The sequence below is a fragment of the Brassica napus genome, chromosome C3, assembly GCF_020379485.1.
Source record: "Brassica napus cultivar Da-Ae chromosome C3, Da-Ae, whole genome shotgun sequence".
In the NCBI taxonomy this organism is placed as follows: Eukaryota; Viridiplantae; Streptophyta; class Magnoliopsida; order Brassicales; family Brassicaceae; genus Brassica; species Brassica napus.
In genome coordinates, this window is record NC_063446.1 from 13,099,283 (window position 1) to 13,120,146 (window position 20,864).

Genomic DNA, 20,864 nt, shown 5'->3' on the forward strand with positions numbered 1-20,864 from the left:
AACTAGCAGTGATCATTGATCTAGGTTTCTAATTTTGGATGAAACTATTGGCTATAACGGGAAGAAAAGCTCAAATCTGATATCTATCACACCCTTCACGATGAACAAACGAGGAATTCGATGGAGAAATAAACCTACAATAATAACAAAGAGTTCATAATCTATAGGTGTACTGTGACCACTGTTAATAAAAGGAAAACAACAAAATCTTCTCCGAGAATTTAACACAACAACCGAACAACGTGGATCGTCGTGCAATCTTAGTTGTTAAGGATTCCCTGCGATTCCTGGAATAATCTTCTCGGATAAAAACACGACGGAGGAGTAGATATGGAAAGGATTGTGGAAGAGAAATAAAAAAGTTTCACTAATTCTTTACATGGTTTCTCTGTCTAAAGAAAAACTAAACAAAACCTTAACTAAATCTATAAAATATCTTCCAAATCCTACTACTGCACACCTAAAAACCTACTTGCCTAAAGATTAAAACGAAAGTAGCTTAAAAAGGGATAGGAAAGTCATTTAGCATCACTCTGAAACACTATACAGCCTAAAGTTTTATTGTTTTTGGTATATACTTAATTTCCATGTCTTTCATTGGTTTTGAGCTAATTAGCTCTAAAATATATTACAATAACAATTTACATGTGTTCATTATTATATTGGTATCAAAATAGATTTAACTTTAGTAGAATTACTTATAAGGTTTATATTATTATTGAAACTATTAAATAAAAATTTAAGGAATCAAGATATTTTTTTATTACAAACCTTCTTAAAACCAATGTTAGATTGTTAATAATAGAAAAGCTAATGTTCTCTAGACATTATTTGAGAAGTGATTTGCCATGTGTCATCACCATAATGATTTTGAAAGAAAAATGATGACATGCCATGATAACTAATGATGATATGACTTAAAGGTAATTGTGACATGGACATTTACGTTTGATGAATATAGATTCTGTAAAATCTTCCTTGCGACACCGACACCTTGACCATATAATCTTCTATGAATCCCATCTATATGATGGTATAGATTGTATTTCGGTTTGATTATCCTTTCTTTATATAACTCTAACAAGGCGTTTTTCGTGGTGGTAATCTCTTCCATAAGCATTGAATCCCTGGAACAAAATCGTTGGGCTATAAAAGGCACAAACAAACGTCGGCGGAAGTAGACTTCATTAATTGAGGCCAACTCACTGGATATAAACTCTTACGGAGGAAGATACCCCGCACATCAAACACGCCATCCCATGTTATTATCATCTTCTCCGAATAGAAACCAATTATAATACACATGAATATATTTACAGTCACCACCGAGAAGAGGAAACGACGAGAGTACCATATCGAATAAAATCACTGTTTATATGTTTCACAAAACGATAACAAGATCACTGAAACAAACATCATAGATATTGTCCATGGATTCATAAAAAAAAGTAAAAGTAAGGAACAAACAAGTAATTGGGTGAAAAATTGGCGACCAGAACCACCCAAGTCTCATTAGAAACCGCCAAGAAACCGCCATACAATCGCCACAAGTAACATAGTGTTTCTTACATACCATGAGTAAATTTTATATAATTTTATAATTTTATAGTTGAAATGCTTTGAATCAGTTGTAAATTTTGTAATTGTACCAAATAATTTTAATAAAGCTGAAAGAAAAACTTTCTAATCTTTCAAATTTTCAAAAGACATGTATAGAACATTACACAAAGTATAACCGTAAATTTAAAATATCACAAATATAATAATTTCAAGTTATTTAGAAAAATAAAAAATATCCAAAAGTACCACAAAGACATGTTATATACAATCTCAAAAGTCAATCATCGGATAGATAAGTTTTTGCGTGAAAAATGAAATTCATAAAATTTATGCAAGAGAAAAGTAAATCAAACAACCAATTTGCACATGAACCAACAAAGTGTTATCCACACATAATATGTTTAATTCTACATACTTGTTGCATGATTTTATTTATCAGTTGAACTATTCTACCAAAAGGATCGCAAAGTAGTCTATTTATATTACAAGTATTATATAAAGATTGTCAAGATGTAGATGATTTATCTGCAGTAAAATTTATCTGATGAAAGTTAAAGTAGTCATTCATCCGTTACAAAAAAAATTATTCATTCACCGTGATCATAATTATGTACTTACATATCAACTGTATATTTTTACTTTGTCTTATATAAACCATATTCACTCAATAAATACCTATATATTTGGAAAAAAGGATTAGGAAAAAAATGTGGTATAGTTTACATTTCCACACTAGTTTATCTAGTTTGAAAGTACTTGTTGTATCATCTCTAATATGCATATTATATAGTTTAATATAAAATTAATTATAGTACTAAGAGTTTTCTATTATGTCATTCAGATAAACAAACAATATGGATAATAATGCTAAAAGTTCAAATATCAAATCATAAAAAAACAAACTAAACTCCTAGTAACATCTAATAAGGGGAAATAAGGGGTAAAAATTATTTTTAACCTCTCAGAAGAATTTAAATAGATATTCTTATCTTTTTACAATCAAACATGTTTTCTTAATGAAGGTTGTCTTTACCTGGATATGCTAGAAAGCCACATTACAACCTTTAAAAATATAGCATGCCATTAAAGAAAATATTACGTTTATAAGAAAATTTTAATATGATAATTCTTTCGTTTAAATACTAAACAAATAATAAATATATTCTTCTGATTGAAATAATATGCCTACCAATTGAAAGAAAACATAACATGATAATTAGAGTTTTTAATTACGATATAAGATGATAATATATTTGACTATTATTAATGTGATCGTAATGTTAACACTCATGTTCGAAACTACACTAGCCGTGAGTCAGGTGTACCTAGCGAGTTAATAGAAAACCAGAGATTAACTGGAGATTAATCGGGATTAGTTTTTAGTACTTATCTTAATTTTTTCGTAGAAATGTATATCCTAAATATTTATATGTTTTATTTTATTTTTTTCTTTTATTAATGAAAAAATTGTAATTAAGTTGTTTTCTTCCTTCTAGGGTTTTCACTTCTTTTGCGATTTTTTAATGGCCACCTCACCTTTTTAACATAATACATTGTTTTCTTTGCGGATTTCTTATCATTTATGCATAAAAAGTATAGATTTGTTACGTAACTTCAATTTTCAAGCGTTTAAAACCCAAAACCATGAACTTTTTCTACGAATCCGATATTTTATCTGAGTTTAATGGAATCGCCACGGTTCTTCACCGCCGAGCGTTGCACCGCCGTTTTATACCATTATTTTCTACATATATAATAAATAATTATTTAAATAAATAAATAAAATATATTTTTTTTATGTTTTCGAATTATATTTTTTCATATTCGAACTTTTTTATAAATTTTAAAATGATACTATTTTACTTCTGAGGATATATTTTTGAGATAATAAAGGAAGAGCAATTGAGCATGCATGCTCTAAGATACGAATTGACTGCACAATAAAGATACGTTCAGAGTCGTTCACATGTTAACTCCACCTGACTCGTCATTTACTCGGTCCATTATTACTTTGGGTCTCTGTGGGTTTGGGTCCTAACCTATAATTTGGTTCGAATTTTTAGAATTATTATCTTTTCCAGCATTAAATTCAGCGCTAGAGAGGAAGTGCGTTTGGCCTATATATCAGCTCTTACAACAGATCGGAGCAAATCCGGGTAAAAGGTAGATCGAGATTATACATCAAATGCGGTAAAAGAAATGCTACCTTTTTTCAGCTAACACGAAATGACACCTTGTTTCACAAGTTTAGTAAGTCAAATTTGTATGAAACTATCACTTCTAAGATAAGATCCTAATTAGACGTGGGTGGGCACGAATCAAAATAATACAATAATATTCGGTATTTGTGATTTGCATCGTATTTATAGACGGGGTTTCTGCAAAAAAACCCTCAATGTGGTTTTGTTTTGCAAATTAATCCGCGAACCCAAAAACCTACGGGTCAACCCTCCAAGTGCCAGTCAAACAGCAATATAACCCTCGGCCGTATATATGTGTATTTGACTGTGTATAATTTTAACATTTTTCAATACTACTTCGTTTTGGCGCTAATTTTTTAATGAAAAAAAATTGTTGAACTCGGAGTTTGAAACTTGAACCTTAAACACTATGTGCATGCTATATAACCATCTCGGCCAACAAATTTGTTTACTTAACAAACGCAATTATATAGATTTCTAAAAATTCATTCCGAAATGACCTTGTTTCTTCTTCTTCTCTTGGACATGGGAGCTTGCGTAAATGCACAATGAAGGTGGGGTGATCCTTTGATTGTTACTCAAGCATTTATTTTTTCGATTTTCTTTACTTATAGTTATTATCTCACATGTTTTGAACAACAATTGGGATGAGATTCACGTTTCCGGCTCATCTCCGCATTCTTCTTCGAGTGTTATCGTGGCCAGAGGAAAGAAGAAAGATATGATGCGCTCCCATGACGATAGAAAAAAAGAAATATATGCTGCACTTTTATGGATAACCCCACCTTCATTATGCCTTTACGCAAGCTTCCATGTCCAAGGGAAGAAGAAGAAACAAGGACAATTTGGAATAAATTTAGAAATCTATATAATTATGTTTGTTAAGTAAACAAATATATCTGTTGGCGGAGATGGTTATGTAGCATGAACATAGTGTTTAAAGTTCAAGGTTCAAACCGTGTGTTCAACAAATTTTTTTCATTAAAAGTTTAGTGTCAAAACGACGTAGTATTGAAAAATATTAAAATTATACATAGTCAAATACACATATATACGGCTGAGGGTTATATTGCGGTTTGACTGGCACTTGGAGGGTTGACCCATGGGTTTTTGAGTTCGCAGATTAATTTGAAAAAAAAACCACATTGAGAGTTTTTTGCAGAAAACCCTTCATAGATATCTAATTTTCTGATATATCCAGAAAATTTACAGATATTTACAGATATCACATTCATTTTTTTCCAATACAAGTAAATTTAGAAAAAACTATACAATTTTGTTTTCAAATTATTTTTACAAAATATAAAATAAAAAGTCAAGATTAGTAAAACTACATGTTTCATAAATTTTTAAAATTAATTATTTTTTATAAAATATAAAACTATACAAAATTGTAATTTTTATAAAGATTTTATATTCATTTCTTAATTTAATACTTTAAAATTAATTTTATAGATAAAAGTAATAAATTCATGTTAAATAATAATTATTTAAAATTATGCATTTAAATTTTATATTTAATTGTAGATATCTTTTTTTTTTTATCAACCATGTTTCATTCAAATAAAACAAGCAGAAGTCTAGGCCCAAACGGAGACTCGATTACAAAGCAAAATTTTTGCTAAATGATCTGCAGATCCATTAAGCTCCCTAGGAATAAAAGAGAAGAAACAGAAAGCAAAAGAAAGTGATAAAGCTCCGATATCCGAGAGAACTCCATGGATGATCTTCGGTTTATTGATCGAAGTGATGGCCCTGATGAGCACAAGAGAGTCTGATCTAAGCCAGATTTGTGTGTAGCCAAGACGAATGGCGTGTTGGAGTGCAGATCGTACCGCTAGGGCTTCAGCCAGGAGGACCGATTGCACATGAATCTGAAATTGGGAGCCTTGAAGAGTTGGGGTTCCTGGAGATGTAAAGATCCATCCAAGTCCCGTCGATTCTGAGTTCTTATCTCACGCTGCGTCGCTATTGCATAGGGTTGTCCCTGGGGGGATCGTCGGCGTCAGAGTGATAGGCGGCTCCTTTTGCATATTACGTGAGGTGTCGATTGGGGTCTGAGCAATCTGCCATTCCCGAGCTGCTGCCAAAGCCTTTGAGACCACTTCTGAGGGTGATTGGTGAAACGACTCAAATAAGAGTTGGTTTCGTGTGTTCCACAACGCCCACATAATCCAGAAGAGTATGTTTATTGACACTCCCGTCGGTGGAAGGCAAATCCACTTGCTCGAAGCTTCAAACGCGATGATTATTGATGGGCACATAGTTGAGCAAAACGGTGATCGGAGAGGAACGAGGTTCCACACAGCCGAAGCAAAGGTACAGTGTAGGAAAAGATGGTTCAATGATGGTTAATTGTAGATATCTATTTGTATAAAAGTCGGAGCAAAACGGATATCCGAAAAAAATAGTATTTGTGTTTTTCTTCGTCTTTAGTGGATATTAATTTTTGATATTTATTTTATTCCAAAAACTTACAAATATCCGGATTTTTGTACGGAATCAAAACGGAGTCAAAATAAACGGATAAAATGTCAGCCCTATTCATAATGCCGCGACCTAATCCTAATGCCAAGATGGTGCACAAAAAAAAAAAAAAATCCTAATGCCAAGACCCTTTGATTTGTGACAAGACACTGACTCGAGACAATAATTGACAAATGAAATTAATGTAATGAATGGTGACCTTCTATTCACGGTTTTCAAAGCGGAATTTGTAAAACGGCTATTAAGTCACCAATCACCGAAGCAATTTAAAAAGGTGCGGTATTTGGAAAGAGAAAATACAAAACCGCAGGTGATTTTAGTCTGTCCAAAAGAGTCTACTAATTAGAAAAACGCACTTGAAAATTTTAGATGCATATAACTAGCGGTTCACATGAATAACGCACCAACAATTAGGCCTGGAACTTTTATCCGAGATTCGGATTCGATCCGTGATCCGATCCGGATCCGATCCGAAAATCCGGATATCCGGAGAGACCGAATCCGGATATCCGGATAGTAAAATGTTGGATCCGTCAAAGCTGAATCTGGATCCGGATATCTTGATTTTTTAGTCCGGATATCCGGATCCGTAAATTTTATTAATAACTATTTCAAAAATAGTAATATCTATATATAAAAACTAATTTTATTTAATATATTTTCATTTTTATAATAGTATATATAAATTTAATGTAAATTTTGTAATATAATACATAGAAATAATTAAAAACATTATATATATTTTTATTTTTGAATTATTGTTAATATTTTATATATATTAATATTATTTTTTTATTTATTTTAAGGATCCAAATCCGGATCCGGATATCCGCCGGATATTATAATTTTTAGAAAGATATCCGACACCCGGATATCCGCGAACCCCGGATCCGGATAATGATAGTAAAATTATGGATCCGCCGGATAATGATCCGGATCCGGATATCTTAAAATTGTCCGGATACCCGATCCGTCCCAGGCTTACCAACAATAGCAGTTTATTTTATTTTAATAATAAATATACAGTATAATAAAAATTGTATTCAATTAAATAATTATAAACACGTAGATCTGCGTGCATTTTCCCACTAGACTACATTATTATTTAATTTAAATATTCCTATTTATTACAAAACATACAATATATTAATAAACTTTTAATGATTTAGAAATGTTATTTTAGTTTTTCTTTTTGCCAAATTAAGATATTTATGAAAATAATTATCTTTTAAAAGTAAATTTGAAAAGTGGTATCAAATTTGTAGTAAAATTAAAATTATTCCTTATTGTTTAGTACGATTGTGCATCATATAAAATAAAATATTTTTTATTTATTTATTAGTAAAAAGCTTATTAACAGTATTTTAATAAATAATTTATATAAAATACATAAATTACAGTCAGTTTTTTATTAAAATTATTTTTAGAATTTTGTGTTTATCACTAAACAAACAAATTTAATTGTAATTTTCTTAAATATATTTATTTTACATTACTTTTCTATCAAAACCGCATTACTTTTTCTATCAAAACCGCACTTGTCCCGCAAACCGCATGAACCGCAGTTGTACTGTACCGCACTTTAATTCCGCACCGCTTATTTTATCAAATCTGCGGTTCCCATTCGGTAGATATTGGTAGTATCTAAGTCAGAGCTTTCTCAGTTAACAATAAAATAGAAAAATCAAGAGAGAATAGTATAGAAAGAAGGCGAGAGAACTTCAAGAGAAACTTTTATTGTACTTATCATTGTTTAAAAATTTTATACATGAATTATAATATTAATATTTTATTGTGAGATATTTTTTATTAAGATATTCTACTGATGCACATTAATAAAGTCTACCGCCAGCGCCATTAGTAGATATAAGAGCCTAGCGCTGTTGGAGAATAATCAATTTAAATATGAAAAAGGGTAAAGACATTGATAGAGAGGAGCGAGAGACAGCAGCAAATGAGCCGCTGAGTCCGGTTTCGCAGTTGTTTGTTTTGCCAGGCCTTTACTGCGTCATTGTTTTAACACTAGGGTTTAAAACTAGATGCAACCCATCTGCCATTGTTGAAGGTATAAAGAACACATGGATCAAGCTCCCTCGCTTCTCTAGCAAAGTGGTAAACATACTTACATGCTTTAATTTTACAAACAAGAGAGTTTGTTATCATGACATGTAGTTACTAGTTATAGTTCAAAAAAAAGACATGTAGTTACTAGTTTGTTATCATGACATGTAGTTGCATGCGTGTTGCTCGAAAAATGTTAAAAAAATAGACTTAATTTGGTTGTTATGAAATAAAAATACTTGAATATATATGTGTATATATATATGTGTGTTTGTGTGTATATATATATATATATTCTTTTTTTGTTCATAAATTTATATTTTAGGAGATGAAGAAAAATGGACAAGCGGTTTGGGTCCCTGTTACTGTTCGAGTTGAAGATCATGTTATTGTACCAGATCTTGACCATTTCAACATTGAAAATCCTGATCAATTTATAGAAGACTATACGTCAAACATTGCTAGTACTCCAATGAATATGTCCAGACCTTTATGGGAATTTCATGTGCTGAATGTAAAGACATCAAACGCAAAATCTGTAGGCATAGGAAAACTACATCATTCACTAGGCGATGGGGTGTCTCTTATGACTCTTCTACTCGCTAGTTCACGAAAAGTATCAGACCCCAAGGCTCCTCCAACTACAACGGCTACAAAAAAACATGCTGATTCAAGTGCTAAGGGTTGGTGGTGTATTAGGAGATTTTGGTTGGTGATAAATATCATTTTCACAACTCTTACTGAATTGTTCAAGTTTTGGCTTACTCTATGTTTTATGCGTGATACGAAAACTCCTCTCATGAGTGAGCCGGGAGATATAGTTCGACCTAGAAAATGTATCAATAGGATAATAAGCTTGGATGATGTCAAAATGATAAAGAACACAATGGAAATGGTAAGCATATTAATATTTTAATATCATGTTTCTTTATATTGACCAGTTGTCTTGTTTTTTTTGTAGAAAGTAAATGATGTTCTTCTTGGAATGACACAGGCAGGTCTCTCAAGATATTTGAGCAAAAAATCTGGTATTTTAATATTCTTTCCCAGTCTACTAGCTAGTGTTCTTGACCTTAATATTGTTATAAATCTAGTTTTAGTAGCTTTTGTAGATGAAAAAAACAAAGTGAAAAAGATATGAAAATATAATGGCCTTGGAAAAACACTCGCAAGTCTAATATTTGTTCTTTCAATTAATTATCAATTGCTTACAAAAAATAATTATCAATTTAAATTGCAATTTTTAATATCTATTTTACAACTAAGAAATATGTACTTATTGTTTTGATAAATTACCTTAAAGTTTACTATTTCTTTTGAAGTTTATCAATTTTGTTTATCAAATATTTTAAAAACGCATAGTATATATTTTTAACTATGCCTTAAAATATGCATATATATGTATGTATGTATATGTATGAGTGATCATTTATTATTATTTGACAATACATATGATATGAAAATATCTTGCTACTAAACATTATAGAAATGTTATTACATTTTGTAGTTGTTTATACCGATATTCATTATAATGCTCTGTACAATACTCCACATCGTAGGAGTGTGCTATTATCGTAATATATCATCATTCCTAGTTTCAATTTTGTACGTTCTGAAAGTAGATGATGATATGGCAACCGGGAAGAAAAAAGTCCGTCTTCGTGGTACAGTAGCTGTAAATTTAAGATCAGATACAAAGATTGAGGTAATATAAATGTAACCATCATTTTCCCAGATATCTGCTAAAACAATATTATTTAAAATACACTATAATGCAAGAGGTTCATAAATACGAAAATGTAGGATCTCACTAATATGATGGAAAAGGGTTCAAAGTGTAGATGGGGAAACTTCGTAGGTATTGTCATATTTCCTTTGTGGGTAAGATGTGAGGATGATCCACTAGAATACGTTAGAAAAGCAAAATCTACGATGGATATGAAAAGAATCTCCATGGAGGCACTTATACTATATGGACTTGTTAAATGTATCATGAAGATATTCGGAGATAAGGTACAATATGAATATCAACTAATTAATCAATATATATACTTACTTATGTATATGTAATTTTTAATAACAGGCAGCAGAAAATATTGTCAAAAGGGTATTTGGTCACACAACATTAACATTTTCAAGTGTGATGGGTCCAAAGGAAGAAGTAAGTCTTTTTGACCATCCGATGTCTTACGTGACAGCAACCGCATCAGGTGGACCGCAGGTAAGCCAATCATGTTATTCTTGCATATATTGATTAATTATAACTTCGATGAAATTAATTAAGAGGTGGTTATGTTTGTTGTTGAACTAGGCTTTGATTATCCATTTTGTAAGCTACGTAGACAAGATTATCATCAATCTCGCTGTCGACCCAACAGTAATTCCAGACCCTCATCAACTATGTGATGATTTGGTAGAATCGCTCGATATCATCAAACTTGCTGCCTTGGAGAAAGGAGTTCACAACATGGAGGTTTGAGACATTATCACTACTCGATAACTATGAAGTTTTATTTTTAAAAGATAACAGATGTTGAAATCTAATTATGTACTATGTAAGCCTGGTTTGATCTCAATAAAAAGTTCTCTCGGCCGAAGCATTTCCTACATTATAATATGTTCAATCGATGATATGTGTTTGATTTTTGTACCGTTTTCCTTGTTTGAAGTTCGAACTTCAAATGATATCAATCTTGAGCTTCTTTAAGCTATGCATGTTCAAACTATGGATCTTGACTAGCCTCGCGAAAATGCCAATTTTAATAGTATTTTACATGTCAGACTATTTACACTTTTATAGGTGAGACATATTTGTAGATATTCTTTTTTTTTTTTTTTTTGAAAAAGGCTTTATTTGTAAATATTCTAGATCTTATGCTTAGTTAATAGATAAATCATAAAAGTTTACAATCTAATATCATCTCTAATCAACTTCAAAGTTTACAATCCAAGATCGATCTCCAAGATCTTATGTCAGACCACTTCAATCTAAGATCTTAGATTAAATTTTACAATTTTAGATCATATCTAGTTCCCTTTTATTTTCATTTCTATATTTTCCTAAATATATATTTTATTATATAGTTGAATTTAATATAATGTATTTTTTGTATAGAGTTTATCTATTTTTAGGAGAAAATATAGATTACTACTATTTCCATCTCTAAATATAAAAAGAAAAAATATTAAATTTGAATTGTCGCGGTGGTGAGTGGTATAACACGGGCCCATGGTAACACTAATATAAATTTCAAAGTACAAATCACAATCAGTTTGAGCAATATTATAGATCCTATTTAATACTCCCAGCTTCTTCCACAACGGACCTGATTGCTATTTAAGAACAGTTATTGTAAACACATGTGACATGTATCGAATTCCACGTAAGTGATTGTACATCAAAGAATAAGGGACCCTGTTTGGTATTTTTGATCAGTTCACCACAACTTTTCAACTATGTTAGCAACTTGGTAGTTCTATCTTTCAACTGTCCCAGACCACGTGGGATCGCAAATTATACATGATTTCGTAATGACTTAGTACAACTGTGAGGGCATGTTTGGACATTCTATACTAGATTAGGAAAAATATTTCTTTTTAAACCAATCAATATACATTTGTGAAGATTCGTTCAAAAAAAAAAAAATATATATATATATATATAAATATATATATACATTTGTGAAGAAAAGTAAGGATTATAAATAATGCTTCTAGTACATTAAACAGTGTGATTCTCCATTTATAACTTATATTGAATTAGATGAACTTCAGACCTAAAACCAATTGATGATAAATGAATCGATATATCTATCTTATATATTACTTAGGATTCATTCCAACTACTGATGTAAGAGACTTAGTCTCTAATACAACCCTCGAGATGATAGCTCTTTAAACGTCAACCTCAGAATGTTTGGAAAATGATCGATGTGCCAATTTTGGCTCAAATAGATTTGGATCGGATTGGACTGTATGGATCAGACTCATACAAATACACTACTAGATTTAAGTTTGAACTAGTCCTGATCCACATTAAAACATGGATTATGTTTTTTTTTTATAAAACCGGCGTATTAAATTATTGTGATGTTAAACAGTTATATTTAGGGAGTGAATAGTTGGACTTTATCTCCCTGCTTTAGCTTTATTTATTTTTAAATCACTAAATTTTATTTTTAATAGTTAAAGCCTGTATCAAGTTTCTATTCATTGTTACCAATCATGCTTTGCTTTTATTTTTAAATCTACAACAAAAAAGTAAAAAGAAATTATGTATTTTAGACCAAAAAACTTACATCTTACTGTATTTTATAGGCTGCAAAATCTGTAAACTGAAAATTACTATTTATTATATCAAATAAATTAGATCATCATAATAAAAACATATATAAATATTTTTATTTAATTTTGGGTGCTTTTAAATTATTGACATATTTTAAATAACATAAATATTATTTACATATCACATTTTACATAATAGTAAACTTTGATATTTCATAAAACAATTATTAATATACATTATTTTAATTGATAAAAACAAATATTTAATATATAGATCACATATTTAATATATTTTATTTTAAAACATATACGTCCTATAGTTTAGAGCAATAGCAAATTTAACTAAAACAAAAGTCTGCAAATAAAAAGTTTACAGTAACAATTTTACATCTACAACCAATTTATCTATAGCTACATTTTTATAATTCACAACCGTCGTTTGTCGTTCATACGGATGCATGATTACCGGTTTGGTATACAGAGTAATAGTTGAGTCTGTTTATATCGACGGCGGAAAAAAAAATTACAGCTAAATTTTACGGCCGGGGTCAAAACCAATCATCACATTAATGTTTTGTTTCTTGGACACTACAAGAAAACATATTTTTTACGAGGGCAGTATTCGTTGTAAATTCGTCGTAATAGGGGCTTTACGACGAATTAACATCGATACGCGTTTCGTTGTTAAACGCTCGTCGTAACGGAGGTTTCGTCGTAAAGTCCTAGTTACGTTTACGAGGAAGTCAATTCCTCGTAAAGCGGAAGGGAGCTATTCGTCGTAATGCCCTCGTAAATGACGATGTAAATACCTCGTAATAGTTCGTTGTAAAAGCCACGTAAGGCTTCCACGTAAAGTCGATGTAAATTTTACGAGGACTTTACAACGACTTCATGTAAATTCCTCGTAAACGTTACGAGGACTTAACGTGGAATTTTACAACGAATTTACATCTCCATATTTAAAATATTAATTAATTATAATAATTATATAAATTTTATAAAACAATAATTTTAAAATTTAAAATATTTGAAATAAAATTAAATATGAAACCAAATAATTTTTTTTTTAAAACTATAAATTCATTAATTAAATAGAATTTAAATTTTTTATACAAAACAAAAGAAATTAAAAAAGGAAACTAAAGGCCAACATCATGGTCATCGAAGTAGTTGGCTGAGGGGTTCGGGTCTGTAGACGTTCCTGCTTCGGGATCCGGCTGGCTCATCCCGAGAGCTGCTCGTCTCTCCGCCAAAGCTCTCTGCAAAGTTGGATTTCCCACCGCCATCACATCCAGCAAACCCTCGAGAGAGTCCAAACGCTGCTGCTGGGTATCCATGCGAGCCTGCATCCGGTCGTTGTCCTGGTCCCGTCTCGAATAGTATGACGAAGTCGCCCTTGCAACTTCGTTAACGGAACCTATTCCAACCGTCCTTCCCTTCTTTCTAGGAGCCACCTATATGTATATATATAAAACCGTATTTAGAGTTAATAATAAAATAAAGAAAAAAAATTAAAATTATTAAATTTTACCTCCTCGAAGATCCGGTCGACCTCTACGGTTGACAACTTGACGGGTAATCCATCTGCAGACTGTTGGGTAAGTTGCGTCTCTTGCTCTTCAACCCGAGACGCCACAGCGTTGAAGAGTTTCTCGGATGCAGGATCCACAAAAACCCCATCTGGTGAGGCGTGAGTCATCTTGAATAAGTCCGAGAGAGATGGCAAAACTCCCGTCTTCTCCAACTAATAAACAACAATAATAAATAAATTAAATATAATTAATAAATACAAGTTTAAAATAATGAAAATTATAAATTTAAATAAAACTTACAGCTTCGAGACGAATTCCGGCATGGGGTTTTTGGCCGGATCTATGAACCATGGGCAAATGGCCATCTTTATCCCTCGTTCTTCGGGAAGCGGAGCAGGAGTTGGCTTTGCGGATGGAGCTGGGTTCGTTCCAATAGGTGATGAGGCCATCCCATGCTTCCTTTGTGACCCCGCTCGGCTTCCCCTCATAGCCGTAAATCTCCCACTTGTCCTTCCAATCGGAGACGGTGTTGCAAAGACGAGTTTTCGCCTTTGCAATAAATTCGCTCTTCACCCTCTCGGTGATTCCTACGGACCAGTTCCACCTTTGCTGAAAAAACAAACATTTTAAAAGATTAGAAAAAAAAATAATAATTATTTAATTAACAATATAAATATTAATAATATGTAAATATAATTACCGCAAAACATTTAAACCACGTCGTCTTGACGTGATCGGGAGTCATGGTCCAGTTGGGATAAGGGCCGTCATAATATCCCTTCATCGTCTCTGAAACGCTCCGGCTAACACGGTTGTTAGCCCCAAACCTGCAAATATAACAAATTTGTTAAAAAAATTGATCAAAGATTTTAAATTTAAAATTAATAATTTTATGTACTTACCAATAAGTACCCGGGGGTCTATCGGGGTCCAGAACGTGTAAACCCTCTCGTCCGGGCTGGGCAAGCAAATCCTCGACGGTGTATCTTGCGAATGGTGCATGAGCTGGCACCCGCAAATCGGGATGAACTGCAGCCGGTGGGGCAGGCTGATCCGGGGCGACAGGTGGAGCTCGTGGGGGGAGGCATCTGAGATGGAAGAGGAGGAGGGGTCGAAGAAACTCTCCGAGATGTGTGAGAGTCTGGAACTGTCCCGGAAGAAGACGATGGACCGCTAGAGGAAGATCCATCGCCAAACAAATCCGCATACGTAGGTGCAGGAGCTGCTGGTCTCGGTCTAGGAGCCATCTAGAAAATTTAAAAAAATTAAATTAATATATATCCTAAACGAATTGTTTAAAATAATTTTCTAAACTAATCATCTAAACTAATTCCGTTAACTAATCACCTAAACTAATTCCCTAAACTAATCACCTAAACTAACAACCTAAACTATAAAAAAAAAAAAAAGATAGAGAGAGAAAGTTACCTTAGAGGGGGAGAGGAGTTAGGGAGGAAGATACGAGCAGTGCTCGTATCTTCGACTTCTCCCATATATATAAAAACGGTTTCCTCGTAACTTCCTCGTAACATTACGACGAAGTTACCAGGCCCGTGTTTTTTAATTTACGACGAAGTTACCAGGCCCGTGTTTTTCGATTTACGACGAAATTACGTCGAAACATTGGTTTACGACGAATTTACAAGGCCCACGTTTACGACGAAGTTACCAGGCCCGCGTTTTTCCATTTACGACGAAATTACGTCGAAAAATCGGTTTACGACGATTTTACAACGCTTAACCCTAAACACCGAGAATGAAATCCCTAAACCCCAAAGTCACATATCATCTAACATCATATCTCTTCTTCTCTACTACTTTGTGCTCTTTCTCCAACTTAAACTCTAAAACCCTAAAACTCCAAATAATTTTTTTAAAATTAACACAAATACATATTATATAAAACAACATTTGTTACACATACATTAGGATGGTAAAAAAACAATATTTCTTTAAACATACGTTACAATAGAGAAATACAACATCAGAGACATATATTACATCACTCTAAATCGTTTTCGTTCTCATCAATATTACATCACTCTAAATCGTTTTCGTTCTCATCACTATCATTACAATCATCATCGTCGCTTCTCTCGAACTCGTCTTCACGTGCTTCATCTGTCGCATCTTCGGGAATATCTTCATATTGAAAGTTTTGCGGGTCGATCAAAAGGATTTCATCAGTTGGTTGTTCTGGTACCTCAACTTCATTGATAGCGTCTTCTTCTTGCAAGGGCGGTTCTTCTCCAGCGACAATGCGTCCACGAGGTGTAATTTTGATAGCAGCTAACCAGTTTATCCCGGAAGTTCGAAGCCGAGGATAAGGAAGGAAGCTTACTTGCTCGGCTTGTGAAGCTAAAATGAAAGGCTCAAATTTGTTGTATCTTCTCCCAAAATTGACATCCACAACACCAAATTTGTTATACCGAATCCCTCGGTTCACAACAGGATCGAACCATTCACATTTGAAGAGGACGCATTTTAGCTTCAATAACCCCGGAAATTCCACTTCAATAATCTCCTGCAAGATCCCGTAAAAGTCCGTTTCACCTTTCACACATATTCCGTAGTTACTCGTTGCCCGATGTCTCCCATACTCGTATGTGTGAAAGGTAAATCCTCGTGTGAAATACATAGGTGATGTGGTGACCTTTGCAACTGGACCTTGAACCAATTCGTGAAACCATACGGGATAATAAGGATCGTCGTAATCAACCTGCAAAAAGCAGTTATTCTTAATTAATATTGAAGTATCAAAACACTTACTTAATTAATCAATGTATGAGATATATTACGTACCTGTGATTTTAACCACTTGACAAAGTGCTTATCTTTACGTGTCTCCACATCAGTTGCAGATATTCCTGGTATTGCTTCTTCAACTTGAGATACAAACATGCTGCAAATTAAACAAATAATCAAGTCATACATAATTAACTGCAATTCATATAATTAACATTCACAAAAATATTTACCTTTCAAAGTAACGGGTCATTGCATCCTCGCAGTTGAGCAGAATATAAGTGTGGGCACTATGTTTATCCTCTTCACATGACCACCATACTTCTTTCGTTTTACCACCAAACCTTGCAATTTCGCAGAAAATGTCAGGAACACCATCAATTGGATATGATGTCGGTACTCCACCATCATCATATCTTCTAGGAACTCTTTTCCTCGTACGAACAGTTGGAGCAAAGTAGTATGATGTGAAGTTAGATGTTTCGGCTGTCAAACTTCCCGCAACTATTGAACCTTCCACCTTTGCAAGATTTCTTGCTTTCCCCTTCAAATGTTTCATCTGTCGCTCATACGGATACATCCATCCGTTGTGAACAGGTCCACGAAGCAATGCTTCATATGGTAGGTGGACAACTAGATGCTCCATGACGTCAAAAAATGAAGGAGGAAATATCTTCTCCAGGTTGCACAATATGATCGGAATGTTATGATGAAGTTGTTCGATGACTTCTTCCTTGAACGTACGTGTGCTGAGATCTCTGAAAAAAGCGCCGATGGCTGTATATTGCAAAAGTAATCAAATTAATAACATTTCATAACATATGTATATATATTAACGTTTTATAATTACCTGCAAGTGCTTCATGGACATTTGCTGGAAGGAGCTCGGCAAAAGCAAATGGAAGAAGTCGTTGCATAAACACATGACAATCATGACTCTTCATTCCGGAGAACTTTTGACCTCGTTCAACACATTTTGACAGATTTGAAACATAACCATCAGGAAACTTAACTTCTGATGCAACCCAGTCAAACAAGGTTGTTTTGGCTTCTGATGACAACCGGAAGATGGGAACAGGAACGTTTCCATTGCTCTTGATATGTAACTCACTTCTTGAGCAAATATCAGGTAAGTCCATCCTTGACTTTTTGTTATCTTTTGTCTTCCCAGGGACGTTAAGTAATGTATTCATGATGTTCTCAAAAAAGTTCTTCTCAATATGCATGACATCCAGATTGTGGCGTAAGAGAAGATCCTTCCAATAGGGTAGCTCCCAAAATATACTCTTCTTATGCCAATTGTGAGACACACCATATCCATCAGGCATATTTCCAGGAACATGCCAATTTCCTCCAACTTTAACTGTTTCCTGAGCTCCGTAATAATCAATGTCTGCTTCGATCTGCTGGCCGGTGAGATATGGAGGAGGACCGTCTCTGACAATTTTTTTGTGCCGAAACAATGTCTTATTTCTTCTGTACGGATGGGCAAGTGGAAGAAAGCGACGATGACAGTCAAACCAACAACTCTTCCTACCATTCTTCAGTTGAAAAGCATCCGTCGATCCAAGACAATATGGACAAGATAATCTTCCATGTGTTGTCCAGCCAGACAACATCCCATAAGCAGGGAAATCACTTATCGTCCACAGCAGAACTGCTCGCATCGTAAAATTGTTTTTCAAGGAACAATCGTACGTCCACACCCCTTCTGACCACAATTGCTTTAGCTCTTCTATCAACGGTTGAAGAAAAACATCAAGAGACCGTTTTGGATGCTTCGGCCCAGGGATTAATATGGTCAAAAATAGAAATTCTTGTTCCATGCACATATCCGGCGGTAAATTGTACGGCGTAAGAATGACTGGCCACAAAGAATATTGTCTACCAGACATTCCAAATGGAGAAAATCCATCGGTGCATAACCCAAGATAGACATTCCGAATATTTGTAGCAAAATCTGCGTGTACCTTGTTGAAATGTTTCCACGCTCTTGCGTCTGATGGATGTGCAACCTCACCATCTCTCTGGACATGTTCCGCATGCCACCTCATCGATGCAGCAGTCCTCTCAGATTGATATAATCTTTTCAATCTGTCTGTAATTGGTAGGTACCACATCCTTTGGTACGGTACCCTATTCCTCCCACGGCCTTGCGGTTTGAATCGTGGTTTTTTGCAGAATCGACACTCTTCTAACTTGTCATCTTCTTTCCAGTAGATCATGCAGTTGTCGATGCAAACATCAATCATCTCCGAAGGCAACCCAAGACTATAAACCAATTTCTGAATCTCATAATAAGATTCAGCAGACACGTTGTCTTCTGGCAAATACTCTTTAAACAACTCCGCCCATGCATCCATGCAATTCTCAGGTAAATTATGATCCGTTTTAATATTCATCATCCTAGCTGCTAGAGACAATTTAGAGAGACCTTCTCTACAACCAGTGTAGATTGGTTGATTTGCAGCATCTAGCATTTCATAAAACCTTTTTGCATCCAAATTAGGTTCTTCTACATTTCCAGTTCCATCAGCTATTGTTGTAGTTGTTTCTAAAAATGCATCACTAATCATATCTTGAACCCTATCATGATCTACCATCTGCTCATGATCTTGATGATAATTATATTCATTATGCAAATGATTCGGTTCTTCACTATGATGACCATCCTCAAAATTATTATTACTACTACTAGCTTCATTTCCCCCATAACCCTCTCCATGTTGATACCAAATGTAGTACTGTGGTGTAAATCCTCTGTTTACTAAATGCTTCCATACAGTTTCACTACGTGCAAATTTTGAATTCTTGCATTTCCGACAGGGGCAGAACATCTTACCGCTTTCCTGTGTGATCGGTGTACAGCCCGCCTGGTGCATGAATGTCTCTAGCCCGCTCAGAAATGCGTTTGTCACCCTCCCGTCGGAATCTTTGTGCAAATACATCCAACTCCGTAACTCGTAAATACTACCGCCACCGGCCATTTTTTCTTAGATTTTTTTTTCAAATCTTTTTTTTTCTGATTTTTTTTCGGATTTTTTTTCTCCCGTTTGTGTGTTGTGAGGAAGAGAGTTGTGGGAAATGACATATATATAGAGAAATTTTCGAGTTGGGTAGTTGAAAAATAACAACGATTTTACAAGGAATATTTTACATGGATTTTACATGGTTTTAACATATTATTTACAACGAATTTACGACGAAATTAGGTAAGTTAAAGCACATTGAATACACGTTTTCACCTAAATATAACGGTAACATGATTCGTTGTAATGTCGATGTAAAGTTTACTTTTCGACGTACTTGCGTCGTAATATTACATGGCGTTTACGACGAAATTTGGTTTCGTTGGTTTCGTCGTAATTGCGTTGTTAAGCCACCAGTTACTATTTCTAAGACGACGATAAGGAACCTGTGTCGTTCGTCTGTCTGCCAATTCAGTGGAATGACAAGGAGAAAGTGGACGGAAGTGCAGCTGGTTTGTACTTGAGAGGAACCTTTGACGATGGTTGGAGGTTCCTTTCAAGTATAAACCAACTGCACTTCCGTCCACTTCTCCTTGTCGCTCCACTGAATTGGCAGACAGACGAATGACTCATGTTCCTTATCGTCATCTTCGAAATAGTAATTGGTGGCTGAATGAGGAACATAGTCTAAACGCCATCAGGTTCGAGAGGAAGAGAGTTGTGTGTTGTGAAGAAGAGAGTTGTGGGAAATGACATATATATATAGAGAAATATAACAATGATTTTACAAGGAAAGTTTTACATGGATTTTACATGGAACATTTACAACGACTTTACAACGAATTTAGGTAAGTTAAAGCACATTGAATGCACGTTTTCACCTTTATATAACGGTAACATGATTCGTTGTAATGTCGATGTAACGTTTACAACTATTTCGCATTCCACGTACTTTCGTCGTAAACTTACATTGACTTTACGACGAAATTTTTTCGTCGTAAATTACCATGGAGTTTACGACGAAA

General features: G+C 33.9%; 2 protein-coding genes across 3 annotated transcripts; one reads left to right on the forward strand and one right to left on the reverse strand.

Moving 5' to 3' along the window:
* Positions 1 to 7,906: 7,906 nt before the first annotated feature.
* LOC106409363 (wax ester synthase/diacylglycerol acyltransferase 3) lies at positions 7,907 to 10,918 on the forward strand. 2 transcript variants are annotated; one of them, XM_022699100.2, is made up of 7 exons: positions 7,907 to 8,360; positions 8,644 to 9,204; positions 9,271 to 9,337; positions 9,932 to 10,014; positions 10,113 to 10,322; positions 10,393 to 10,530; positions 10,621 to 10,918. In XM_022699100.2, the coding sequence occupies exons 1-7, from the start codon at positions 8,154 to 8,156 to the stop codon at positions 10,786 to 10,788; spliced, it is 1,434 nt and encodes a 477-aa protein (XP_022554821.1). In that variant the 5' UTR covers positions 7,907 to 8,153; the 3' UTR covers positions 10,789 to 10,918. The 2 variants fall into 2 exon arrangements, with proteins under 2 accessions (XP_022554821.1, XP_013705467.1); XM_013850013.3 differs by having other exon boundaries at positions 7,914 to 8,360; positions 8,635 to 9,204.
* A 3,261-nt stretch (positions 10,919 to 14,179) lies between these two features.
* On the reverse strand, positions 14,180 to 15,721 carry LOC125584293. Its single transcript, XM_048752588.1, has 2 exons — positions 15,028 to 15,721; positions 14,180 to 14,952 (listed from the first exon to the last, which is right to left on the reverse strand). The coding sequence occupies exons 1-2, from the start codon at positions 15,330 to 15,332 to the stop codon at positions 14,802 to 14,804; spliced, it is 456 nt and encodes a 151-aa protein (XP_048608545.1). The 5' UTR covers positions 15,333 to 15,721; the 3' UTR covers positions 14,180 to 14,801.
* Between the last annotated feature and the right edge of the window lie 5,143 nt (positions 15,722 to 20,864).